At 44.5% G+C, this 12,992-nt stretch overlaps 1 protein-coding gene across 1 annotated transcript in view; it reads left to right on the top strand.

Annotated features, from left to right (window-relative positions):
* PGM5 (phosphoglucomutase 5) overlaps positions 1-12,992 on the top strand; it is a 198,160-nt gene that overhangs the window by 132,438 nt on the left and 52,730 nt on the right. Inside the window, exons 8-9 of the mRNA XM_032307008.1 lie at positions 8,510-8,645; positions 12,557-12,740. Of these exons, the coding sequence (XP_032162899.1) occupies positions 8,510-8,645; positions 12,557-12,740 (320 nt within the window). The remainder of the gene's footprint in view (positions 1-8,509; positions 8,646-12,556; positions 12,741-12,992) is intronic.

Below are 12,992 nucleotides of genomic sequence, written 5' to 3'. Positions count from 1 at the left end.
TTTTTTTATTTATTTGACAGAGAGAGGGAGAGATCACAAGCAGGCAGAGCAGCAGGCAGAGAGAGCGGGGAAGCAGGCTCCCCACTGAGCAGAGAGCCTGATGTGGGGCTCGATCTCAGGACCCTGATATCATGACCTGAGCCGAAGGCAGGGGCCCATAGTGTACCTTTTTAAATGGGTAAAATAAACAACCACTTTAGTCCATTCCTTATCTAGATGATCACTAATTGTATATTTGGCTGTTTCCACATTGGTTCAGTCTCTAGGGCAAAGAAAGAAGCCTGTGAATTTCATATTATTGACGTTCTACCCCATTTCCTTCTCCTATTCATGGCCAATTTGTGTATCCGTCTGGATAGCAGATGTGACGTGAGAAGGCCGCGGTGACAGCATTATCAGTGCTGGGAGAGCAGTTCTTCTGTGGGGCTAGTTGGGACAGGCTGTGTGCACATGTGCGATGTAGGCTAGGTCAGAGCATGAGGCGCCAAAATTGACATCCCCAAGAGCCTCCTCGTAAAGTCTGAAAATCAAAACTCCCTTTCGGACTCTGCATAAACTCCCTACCGTGTGCTGGGACCCAGAGCTCCACCCGGAGTGGGAAGAATGTCTCCATCACATAAAATCCTGTTCTTGGGGTCTCCCCGCTTCCATTGCCTTCACCCTTCAATTCATCCTCCAAGCTGTTGAAAAGTGGCGAGGGAGGGTGTGTGTGACGTCTGAGTATGGAATGGAAACGAAAGAGTGGACCTCAGAGGCTGTGTCCACATCTACCAGGGCACTCTGGGACTGAGAATCCTGGGAAATCATGGTCCTTAGCCACAGATGAGGGATCCCAGCCAGACTAAGGGTTCCTTTGTCTACAATGTTGACTAAGGGACTTCTAACAAGGAGGCCCATCCCTTGGTGTTTAAGACGTAGTTCCTAAAATGGCACTTGCAGGCTTCCCCACCTGCTCTCTGCTAGTTGCTAGGTGACCCCAGGAGAACAAAGCGGAATGACTACGGAGTGACAGGTCCTCAGCTATGTGGTGCTGACCGTAAATCCACTGAAATGATTGCCGGTTCAGCTTATGACCTGTCAAGGAGTAGTTCTCAGGGAATCGCGTTGTTTTCCTCCGCTCTGGTGACAAAGAAACGGGGTGCGATGTATGAGTTAGGAGGTCCCACTCTCCCTTACCTACCAGTACCGGTGTGCTCATGAGGGAGAGTTGTGTTAGCTGGCTGGCCTCCTCCAGGACAGATGGCTTGACTGCCTTGGCGCACATGTTAATGAAATCGTGCTAATATGTCTGATTTATCGAGCCCCTCCTAAGTGACAGATACCATGCTTAGGGCCTCCTATACATTGTTTCATGGAGACTTCTCAACACTGAAGTGAATTAGGGACCGTAATGGCCCCTCATTTTCCAGATAAGGTCATTGAGGTTAGGGAAGAAGGTCAAGCCAATGGTCAAGGTAACATTGGCAGAGTCGGGATTCAAACCCGATCTCACTGGCTCCACAGTACCCTGCTGCCTCCAGTTAAGGCCAGGCTGAGGGGTCTTTTACTCCTCTGTGGTGATTCTTTTAGATGAGGGTGGAATGAATGCCAGGGGACTTGGGAGAATGGTGTCACGTAAATAGCACAGCTCCAGGATTTGACAGACCTGGCTCCAGTCTTGACTCCTCCTCTGTAAGGCTGAACCACCTTGCAGAGATTGCTTAACTTCTCTGGGCCTCAGTTTCCTCATTTGTAAGGTGAATATTCAGTGGGATGATCTGTAACATTTTTTCCAATGTAACATTCCAGGTGACGTCTAGCCAGCTAGCTACTCTCACTGAGGAGTGAGTCCAGTGAATTAGATCAAGCTACATACAAGAGTTTCACTCAGTCATTGATTTGATGTCATCATTCAGTGAATATTTCCTGCACACCTTCTATGAACCAGGGCCAAGAGAGAGTGATGAGTAATTTCAGACACAGTTCTTTCCCTCATGGAGCTTATTGGGTGTGGCCATATTAGCCAAATGCCCTATAGGATATTGGTGTCAAGCACCGTCATCATCATCATCATCGTCGTTATCATCATCAATGTCATCATGAAATTTATTGCCACGTGTTATTATTCACTGGGATCCACAATGGCCACAGCACCGGTCATTGGTCAGTTGCAGCCATCCTACCTTTCTGAGCTGACAGCTGTCTCTTATATACCAGTTACATAGATCCTGACCTGCTGATATGTGGAATAAATTTGTTCTCCAATTCGTGAAAGTTTTAGGGCATTTGTTTTTTGAGTTTTTTAAAATAATTTTTTATTTTTTTATTAACATATAACGTATTATTAGCCCCAGGGGTACAGGTCTGTGAATCGCCAGGTTTACACACTTCATAGCACTCACCATAGCATATACATTCCCCAATGTCCATAACCCAACTACCCTCTCCCTACCCCTCTCCCCCTGACAACCCTCAGTTTGTTTTGTGAGATTAAGAGTCTCTTATGGTTTGTCTCCCTCCCGATCTCATCTTGTTTCATTTATTCCTTTCCTACCCCCCAACCCCCTCCCCCATTGACTCTCAACTTCCTCATATCAGGGAGATCATATAATTGTCTTTTCTCTTATTTTGCTCAGCATAATACCTAGTTCCATCCACGATGTTGCAAATGGCAAGATTTCATTTCTTTTGATGACTAGGACATTTGTTTTTAAAAAGCTTAATTTTTAAGCATGGAAAAGTGGCAGTCTTTCCATGCACCTTGCTTTTGGGCAAGATTTTGAAAGCTGAACATAAGCGATTTGAGGCATGAAAAACACAAAACCCCCAAACCAAACTGTCACTATTCTATAGCATGTTTTCAAATCTCCTAGTCCCCTGAAAGGGCTGTCTCACACTTTTCCCTTCGAACTCCACTATTTAAAAAAGACAAATCCTTGTCTTGAGTGGACGAAAAGAGGATGGGGAGACTTTCAGTGCAGACTAGTAGAAAACTGCATTTGTAAATGATCTGAGGTTACATTGATCTGAGAAGAGAAGCAAAGGAAAATTGGCAACTTTTCTGACCATCTTGTGTGCAAAGGAGGAAGACTGCCTTTGTGACCCACATCTTCAGGAGGGTTGCCTCAGCTCCCTGGAGCATTTTCTCTGTCGTCCTTGCAGCCCCTGAGGACCACTGTGGTTCCTGGGCTTGCTGGAAGTAGCATAGTCCATCCATGTCAGAGCTAACCCATGCCCAGGTTCGAAGCCTGTTTTCACCACTTCATGGCTGTGTGACCGCATACAAATGGTCTAGCCACAGTCTCTTCTTTGTCAAAGGAGCTATACTGTTGTGTAAATTGGGTGATTGAATACACGGGGATGTATTACAAAGCGAGATAAATTCAATTCTTAGAAGATGAGCTCATCTTCTTGTTCATCTTCTAAGAATGGAATTTATCTCGCTTTGTAATCCCCCTCTGAGAGCAAGTATGTATAGCTCCTGTCACTTCCGGTTCCGGGAATGGTGGTGCTTCTGTGTGCATTGAACATGCACGAATCCTAAAAACCATCAGGGGCCTATTCAAGGGAGTGGCCCTTCTTTTTAGATGATCACGCATCCTGGCATGCCGGGGACTGAGAGGTTTTCTTAGTTATGGGGGGGCCATTTACTGCTATAATTGGGACGGTCCCAGGTTAAACTGGGACGAGCTGGTTACCCCAGAGTTGGTAAAATCCTCCCAAGTTTTCCAGACAGAAAGGGCAGGGAGAGAGCATAATCCTGACACCGGCTCCTGCAGGAGCCACCCACGCAAGCAGGACCTGTGGCATCCACCAAACTGGAGACTAGTGGCCACTTTCATTTAGCAATAAATTTGGACAAAAAGAAGAGGTCAGATTTGGACAAAAAGAAGCCATCTGCCCCCAACATGGACCTCTTTTGATTATTCTTCTCCTAATGCAGTGGCTCTCAACCCCAGCGGCCCATGAGAATCACTTGAAGAACTCTAAAAAAAAAAAAAAATACCAATGTCCGTATCCCATTGCCAAAAATTCTTGTTTTAATGGTCAGGAGTAAGGCCTTGCACTGATATTTGGAATTCTTGTAAGTTCTTTAGGTGACTCTGATACGCAGCCTGGATTGAGAATCATAATTCTTGTTCCAGCTTGGAGCCTGCAAAAGGTGCACAGTGATATCTGTTTTCCTAATTGACAAGTTCAGACGTTCCTGATCTGAGTCTCAGCTGAGATGACTTGATTGTGTTCATGTTTTATTGAGTTGATTTGCCCATGCTGGAATTTCCATGAGAAGGAAATCACTTGGAGACTGAGTATGCTCTTTATTTCCCCCTTATCTTCCATGAGACCAATAATCTTACTGGAGTAAGTAGTCTGGATAAGGCATAACTATGAAGATGGCAAAAAGATTAGTAGTTTGCCGTGTTTGTCCAAATCCTTGACTGCACACCAAGAGGGAACCCAAGGATAAACTATGGACTTCAGGTGATAATCGTGTGTCAGTATAGGTTCAACACTTATAATAAATGTCCTCCTGCACTGGGGACCGTTAATAGTGGGGGAAGTTGTCTTTGTGTGAGGACAAGGAGTGGAGCTTCACATTTTATTGTGAAGCTAAAGGTAAGCTACAAAATAAGCATCCCCAACTTCCTCCAAGGCCAGTGCTGACAGCTCAACTGCATGCCTTCTTCCCCATCCTCAACTTCTGTTAGTCTCTAAAACCTTCCAGGATATTCCTGATCCTAATCCCAAGATCTGCGAGACCCACAGGGAGGGGGCTCATATTCAGTCTCTATGGGATGATTGATAGTTCAAAGTCCATCACCCATTCATAAGTGGTAGTGATCTGTTTACTATCCCAACCAGCTCTTTGGTAAATGGAATTGAATGTCCTCAGATATGACTTTCTACACACCACTGAAGACTTTTTGTCTTATAATGAAAAAAATATATCTTTCTTCTGGAAATAGGGCAGAAGAAGAAAACACCTGCTGTTCTACCATTTCCGAGATATTGTTAAGGGTGGGGTGGTCCTCCTGTTGTTTATCTGTGCACATACATACAAACATATCTTACCTATATTTTGCTCCAAAAATATACTGAATATACTTCCTTGGTAAGCTTAATTGTTCCATTCATGAAAACATCTAAACAAGCTTTTGGATGGATTTTCCACAATTATCCTGATGTGTAATGATTAGCATGTATTTGTCCAATTTTCCTCTCTTCTCTTAGCTACTTTAGTAAAATGTCCTTAGGCTAAAGGTTAAAAAGAAATCCTCCAGTCCAAACCTGGGTGATACCTCAAGACTATCGATTATTTTTGCCAAATTATGGTATTAAACCACACATTTATACTAAAACTGGTACTCAGTATTCCCCTTCCCCTGACCTCTGCTAATTGGCAGTTTCCAAATATCATCCCATTTAATGGACTTGACCGCAATGAGACCGAACATCTGTCCAAATGTTTTGAACTCTTAATATTTTTCTCTTGTGAAATTGCTCATTTCTGCCCTTCCACAGTTCTCTATCGGGGTATCTCTTTTTCTCATTGACTCATAAAATATTTATAAATATGTAGTGTGTTAAGCCTTATCATCTATGATGTGAAGAGCTCTTCCCTCTGTTTTTACTCTGTTTATGGTGGGGTTTCAGAAAACCATTTCATACCTTTGGATTTTCTGCATTTCTTATTTAATATACCTGTCACTGATATGGCATGATAGTTCATTTGCTTTGGAGAATTATTAAAAGGAGGGTTGTATCCCCAAAACCCTCTCCAAAGCATTCCATGAGCATCCAGGGGAAACGTGTGTGTAAATGCGACATCCATCACTGTCTCCATCCCCACCTCAAAAAGCTGTAAAAAGCACAATTCATTTTACTAGATCATTTCCCCTTATGAATTTTTGCAGATGTTTAACTTGTAGGCAAGTATATCCAAACCAATGTCAAAATCCACTGTCGAGTTGGTGACAAATGGGCGAGGTGTTTGTTTGTTTGTTTTTTTAATCTTGCTAAAAGAACTTCATGTCTCTTCTCCCACTAAATTATGCCATCTTCTTTCACAGAGTTAATAACCTCTAATGGTTCTATCCCCAGGTAATGTAATCCAGCTGGAAATGCAAGGTATGCAAAGCCCATGTTTTAAAACAAAAGAGTATTTTCTCTAGCCAGTAAATAAAAGTAATTTTTCAGCTATAAAAGGACTAAAGGTTTTGAAATTATCCCACTGGGCAGGGTTTCCTAGACTTGTTATTTTGGCACTCAGCCATAGAGCCAGCCCAGCATCTTCCAAACTTCTTCCATTTTTGTAGCCGTGCGAAGAGTTCGCTGGATAAGACAAGAGTCACCCCATGGTGTGATGATTAACGTCTGGGGTCCTCTCAACCTGGAGGCAGCGGCAACCAGACGTCTGAAAGTGTCATCAGCACATCATTGATCAGTGCAGAAGGAGAACCAAACACTGATTGTTTTTCCTTTTAAATATCTTCACTGCCCTCTCAAGGTTGTATGTTTTCCTTTTCAAGGAAAAGCATTTAACATTTAACACCATAAATGTAACAGTAAATGGCTCATAGCTTCATTGAGAGGTTGTCAAAAATGTTTAACTTAAGTATTATTTCATCCCATTTTCAAGGTTTCAAGAGCTTTGAGACATTGGGTCTCTCTTTTCGATTTTCTATGTACGTTTCATAGCCCTGAAACCAAAGCGTCCTCGTCCATTCTCACGGCTCTATTGCAAGAAGCATTGGTCCAGCCCCTGGTCCCAGTTGCCATTCCTACAATATGGTTATTGCCAGTGTCAGAGGATTACAGTATAGGAATAACTGAGAACAATCTGCCTTAAAGGGTGTCTTAAGGAATCAGCACCATGTTGGTGCATTGTGTGAATGACCAATACATTCTGACAGTAACCCTGTGGGGTGGGAGCCATCCTTGTCCCTATGTTGTGGACGAGAACAGCCAGTCCCACAAAGAGAAGTGTTGAGCCAGCACTTGAATGTGAACAACCTGACCCAAGAGCCTGTCCTCTGGACTTGATTAAATTGATAGGACAACCCCACGAGATTGGTGTTGGTGTCCTCATTGTACAGATGAGAAGTTGAGGCTCAGAAAGCTTAATAACGGTGCATCAACTTGTCACACGTGCAAGAGGCAGCAGGAGTTTGGTTTCAGACCCTCATTCCAAAGCCTTCCCATGCTTTTCCTGTCACCGTGTTCCTTACTCTGTTACAAGTGCCTTGGATTCTGGGCCCTCTTCACTTCAGAGAGAGCTTAGAGCCGGCCAGGAGACAGGTACTTAAGTGGGCCTCTTGCATTTCCTTCTGGTTCTTTTTTGCAAAGAAACCTACCTGTTCAGTGGGCTTTTGGCATTCCTGTGAATGCCACGACATGAACTGCCTGTCTTTCTACCTGCTGTAGGGTAGAGTTACCCAGATGATTCCTGCACGGGGGACTTTGTGGTTGCTGTCCCTTGGTTTGGAATGCTTCATGTCCACATCTCAGCGTGGCCGACTCCTTCCCACATGGCAGCTCAGATGTCATCATCTCAGTGGAGCTGACCATGACAACCTGTACTCATCTTCTAAGGCTGCCACAACAAATCACTGTAAACCTGGGGTGGGGGGGGTGGCTTAAAACAACAAGAATGTGTTCCACAAAACCAAAATCAAGGTGTTGGCAGGGTCATCCTTCCTCTGAAGGCTCCAGGGGAGAGCCCTTCCTTGCCTCTTTCCACTTTGGGGGGCTCCCTGGGTTCCTCACTGGTGACAGCAATGCTGGTCTCAGTCTCTGTCTCTGTCTTTATGTCACCTGTTCCTCTATATTTCTCCTTTCTGTATCTTCTTCTCTCCTTTGAGGAACACTTGTCATTGGATTTAAGGTCTGCCTGAGTAACCTAGGATGCTCTCACCTCAAGATCCTTAATTGTATCTGCAAGACTGTTTCCCCCGCTAAGGTCACGGTCACAGGTGCTGGGTGAACATGTCTTTTGGGAAAGCCACCACTAGCCCTTCTGTAGACAAACTGTACTACTCTAGGTAATATAGCTTTTGCTGCTGTGAGTTTTTTCATAGCCCTTGTCCTTAGTTAATGCATCTTGTTCTCTCGTCTACTTTTCTGTTGCCTGACTCTACCTCCTCAAATTCAAGCTTTATGAATAAAGAGTTGTCTTATTCAGTGCTCTATCCCTAGCACCTTGACCAGTGCTTGGTATATTGTAAAGATAAAAAATTATTGACTGAATGAATGATAGCATTGGGCAAATGTGATGTCAGCTTAGCTCTTTGGTACTTTCAACAAATTCCAGGATTGTATTTTATTTTTTGATGTTATTTTGTACTATTTGAATTTCAGTTGGATTTTTTCAAAAATGCAAGTATACTATGGGACATGTATTTATCACAATAGGTAAATATAGGCAACCATTTCAATACTCAGTTGCTAACTGGTCTTCGTGGTTCATTTGGCTTTTATTCCCCCCACCCCCAGGAACAATTCCTCAGCAGAATTCTTCTTTCTTCTTTAGGCTCTGATCACCTCCGCGAAAAGGATGGCCTCTGGGCTGTCTTGGTCTGGCTTTCCATTCTGGCTGCGCGAAAGCAGAGCGTGGAGGAAATCGTCCGAGATCACTGGGCCAAATTTGGCCGCCACTATTATTGCAGGTGAGGAGTGTGGGGTCCCTGGGGAACTGCTCTTAGAGAAAAGTGGTGGGCTAGAACCTTAAGAAGGAGGCAGCTTTCAGGATGATCTGAGGAACCCAGGGGCTGGAGCTCCTGATAGGCATTTGGGCGACCTGTCAAGGGCATCCAAACCAGAAGGCAGAAATTTCCCCTCCCCTAGAGACTTTCCTCTGTAATCTTTTCACCCGTGCCTGTCAGATGGGCATCCATTCCAAGAGGGACTCTGAACTGCAGAACCTTAAAAGTCCTTTGTTGTCTAGGAGAGTTGGATCGTCTAATCAGGGGCTCTCCTTCTTAGTTCTCCAACCATAATTATCAAAGAATGGAAGCAGAGACAAAACTGATAGGTCGGATTGCTTTCGTAATCCTCTCTTCCCTCTATCTTACGTACTCGCTAAGGGTCGAACAATGTCTAAGGTGCCCTCTGAAGGGGCCACATGGTTCAGGAGCCCCAGATTTGGCTAAAGTTTTGTCCCTGTGAAAGGAGATGCAGAAGAGGGAACTGTTACCCTGGGAGGGAGCAGGGGCAAAGGTCAGCGGCTAAGAGCTCAGGATTGGGGGGGTCTATCTATGTCACTTTCTTGTTTGTGAAGTAAGTGAGGGAGCAGAGTCTTCTGCCTGCCTGGCTGCCCGCTAGGTGTACCTGGGTATGCTAAGTTTGTGTTCCAAGTACCAAGCCACGGATGTGGGGGAGAAGTGATGGGCAAGGACGTTAACAGTGGAGAAGCTGGGGATGGGGCAAGGGAATGTCTGGGTAGCCTCAGAGACTCTCTACGTATGGAAAACAGTATGGTGGCTTCTTTGCTTTGTTTACAAATAGTTAACTACTTTGGATGTTTGGTTATGTTTCAAGAGCTTAAGGAACAGAAAGAAAGCTTTAGACTTCCCTTATAAGGTGATTGTTTTTTCTCTTAACAAGTCATTTACTTAGATAAATATCAGAGAATAAGAAAGCCTGTGAGAGGCCTCATTACCGTCAAAAAGATTACAGGGCTCTGGGAAATGTTGACACTGGCCATAATAGTCTTTTTTCCTGTTTAGACAAGAAGACAGAGGTTGCAGTTTCCTGAAAACCACCTCAAATGGTACCTTGTTTCATAAACAAGGCAGTTACTCTCAAGGCAGGTTGGGCATTTGTTATACTTACTAGTATTTCTCACAAGTGCCCCAAAAATCTCGATTCTTGTGGGCCTTTTTGGCATACCTGGGAAGTAATTCCATTGCACAAAGCTGTTCCAAAAAAAAGTCCAGCCTGATAAAAATATGTTATGATCGCCAACCTCTGGCTTAGTGAGATCCCTTTGAGTTAAGGATGTGTTCCTCATAATTTGTGCAATGATTATCTAACTTTCTGCCAGTGTTTTGAGGACATGGTGTTATGATGACTGTATTTAGAATATAGTTCATTTTTTTCTGTGGCCAAGAGCTTAGAAGATAATTACTTTTTTCATAGCAAATATGGTATTACAGAATATAATGCAATGGCGATTTAAATTCTTGTAGAACATTGATTTACGTTTCAGATTTCTGTCCAAAAAGATCACAGAGATAAAGAAAAAAGGAAGAGAGAGTAGGTAGAATGAAAGGTTAACACTTTTTTCAGCCTCCAGCAGATACAGGTTGAGAGATCCTTGTGAAATAAAAAGATTTCAAGCCTGTTCTTTGTGGTGGGGAGGAGATAATCCAACAGTTTTGGTTAACTGTTTCTGAACCTGAAGTTGTATCTGGGAACCCATATGATTTTCCCTGTGTGAATGGACCCCAGAAGGAACTCCCCATTGAAAAATTTCCTCCCTTGTATGTGCTATGGTGAGTGCTATGAAATGTGTAAGCCTGATGATTCACAGACCTGTACCCCTGGGGCAAACATACATTATATGTTAATAAAAGTAATTAATTTAAAAAAAAAAAAGGAGAGAAATATTTCCTCCCTTGAAAGTGTGGGTTGTGGTGGTCAGAGGGGGTGGTTTGCGGTAGCAAAGGTAGGGTGCTGTGCCAGAGTCCGCTTGGGTATGAAGATAAGCATTTGGGCAGGCTTGGCCATAGACCGAATGTGATATGTCCTGTCAGTGGATTTCCCTAACTTCTGCATCTCTTTCACTGCCCCCTCCATATCCTAATAAACCCTTAGCCCATCCTTCTACCCCTCTCTGCTTGGTTGGGTCTCGATCTTCCCCCAAAAGACTATCTTTAAAGAGATTCTAGGTCAGAACTCATCCACTGCCTCCAACGTTCTGAAAGAGTTCCCAGTTGTTTTGTTTCTGAGGCTGGGGAGGGCACATCTGTGTTGGAGGGAGAGTTTACAAGACAGAGATACAGGGACAGGGGACCCACTACTAGAAATGGCATCATTCCATGTTTTCCATTTTGGCTAATACCCTGATGTTTACTCGAAGTCTTAAAAGATCTCGGGTGAAGAAGAAGTAGCACTGATTCAAGTCTTCCTTCTTTCAGCGGGCTGGGAGCCCACATCTTGTCCCTGTGTCACACAGAGCCCAGTGTGAGATCTCACCACATGTGAGCCATGTGGGCCCAGCTGCCCCTCAAGGGCTTCCTTCTTTAACAGCGCCCCCTGGGCTTCCCATTTGGTCTCGGTTGATACTATCTGACACAGGGGAAGACTCCAGTTTCTTTGTGATAGTGACCAAGAATAAAATCCATTAATAATTTTAAGCAATGGTGTCTGGTATCTCTCGATATGCATTATGGTATTTAAGCCCGACAAGAACAAATGAGAGAGGTGTTATTTTTAGTCTTTTTTTTTTTTTTTTTCCTTTTTCCAATCACCTCCCAGCCCCATTGTTACATTTGATGTTCTTGGCTAGGAGGACTTTTTTTTAAATGGAACAATTGGGGTATTTCTTCCAAGTTTCCAAGAGAGTTTTATGGTCTGTTGAGGTCCCTTCCTCCTTCTCTCTTCACCTCCCTTGATTCCTCTCTCCCCTTCCTTCCTCCCTCCCTTCCCGTGCTCCCATCTTTCATCCCACTGCTTAGTAAACACTTACTAGAAGCAGCAGAGAACGAAACGGAGAAGGTCTCTGGCCTCCCGGAGCTTGTGGTTCATGGCGGCAAAGGCAGATAAGAAATAAATAAACAAATATACAAACAAAGTAAATACGGATTGGGATAAGTACCACAAGAAGATGTCAAGAGTGATGTGAGAGAGGGAGAGATGAGGGAAAAGTCTTGACTAGAGGGTCAGAGAAGGTCACTTTCTGGAGGTGACACAGAGCTGGAAAAGTGACAGAAGAGAATGTGTCAGGTATGTGCGTGGTCGTGGGGAAGCATCTACCAGATTGAGTCCTGGGATGGATCCCCAGCCCGGGCTCCCTGTTCAGTGGGAAGCCTGCTTCTCCCCTGCAATCTGCCACTCACCTCATAATGCTCTCTTTCTCAAATAAATAAATAAAAACTAAAAAAAAAAAAAAAGAGAGAGAGAGAGAATATACCAGGTTGAGGGAACAGACAGCAATGGCAAAGTCCCAAAGGCAGGGCAGGGCAAAGTGTCTCTGAGGACTGGAGAGGAAGCCCGTGTGGCTGGACATTAGGGAACAAGTGTGAGAGTGGGACAAAGTCAAGGGGTAGGTGGGGTCGGATCTCACAGCGGGTTATGGTCTGTGGCTAGAGTCTTGTTCTCAACTGATGGGCACTTGGGGAAGGATTTAAAATAAAGGACATGACTCCATGTGCTTTTTACAAGATCATTTGGGCTCCTCTATGGGGCCAGGGTTCTGTGGGTCAGGTAAGAGAGCATGGGGACCTACTGGGACGCTTCTCTGTGCTCTTCTTCCAGGAAAACAAAACCAAGGCTCAGATGACCTTGAGTGGTCTGCTCTGTTTCTGGCTCTCTGGCTAGGTTTGCCTTCACCCTGTGTCCTGCCTTCCCTCTCCAGGTTTGACTATGAGGGGCTAGAGCCCAAGACGACGTATTACATCATGAGGGACCTGGAGGCCCTGGTCACAGACAAGTCCTTCGTTGGCCAGCAGTTCGCCGTGGGCAACCACGTCTACAGTGTGGCAAAGACAGACTGCTTTGAATATGTGGATCCTGTGGACGGCACGGTGACCAAGAAACAGGTACTTGCTAGGAAATCACTAGAAAGGGCAAAGCCAGGGGTCAGAGTGTCCAACAGCTGGAATAGTCTGTAGGGCTGGTCTACTGTGAGCGCTTCATGTGTCAGATGAGAGCCCGCAGCCAGGAGAGAAGAAAGCCCTCAGTGAAGTTTACCTACCTGGTTAATTCCTGGCAGAGGACACATTTGAACACAGCGTCCTGACTGTCTGTCCAGTATTCTTTCTGCTTGTAACTGACAGGCCAATACTAAACAT

Source organism: Mustela erminea, chromosome 12, assembly GCF_009829155.1.
Source record: "Mustela erminea isolate mMusErm1 chromosome 12, mMusErm1.Pri, whole genome shotgun sequence".
NCBI classification, from domain to species: Eukaryota; Metazoa; Chordata; class Mammalia; order Carnivora; family Mustelidae; genus Mustela; species Mustela erminea.
The sequence above is the reverse complement of the archived record's forward strand: the minus strand, read 5'-3'. Positions and strand labels throughout refer to the sequence as shown.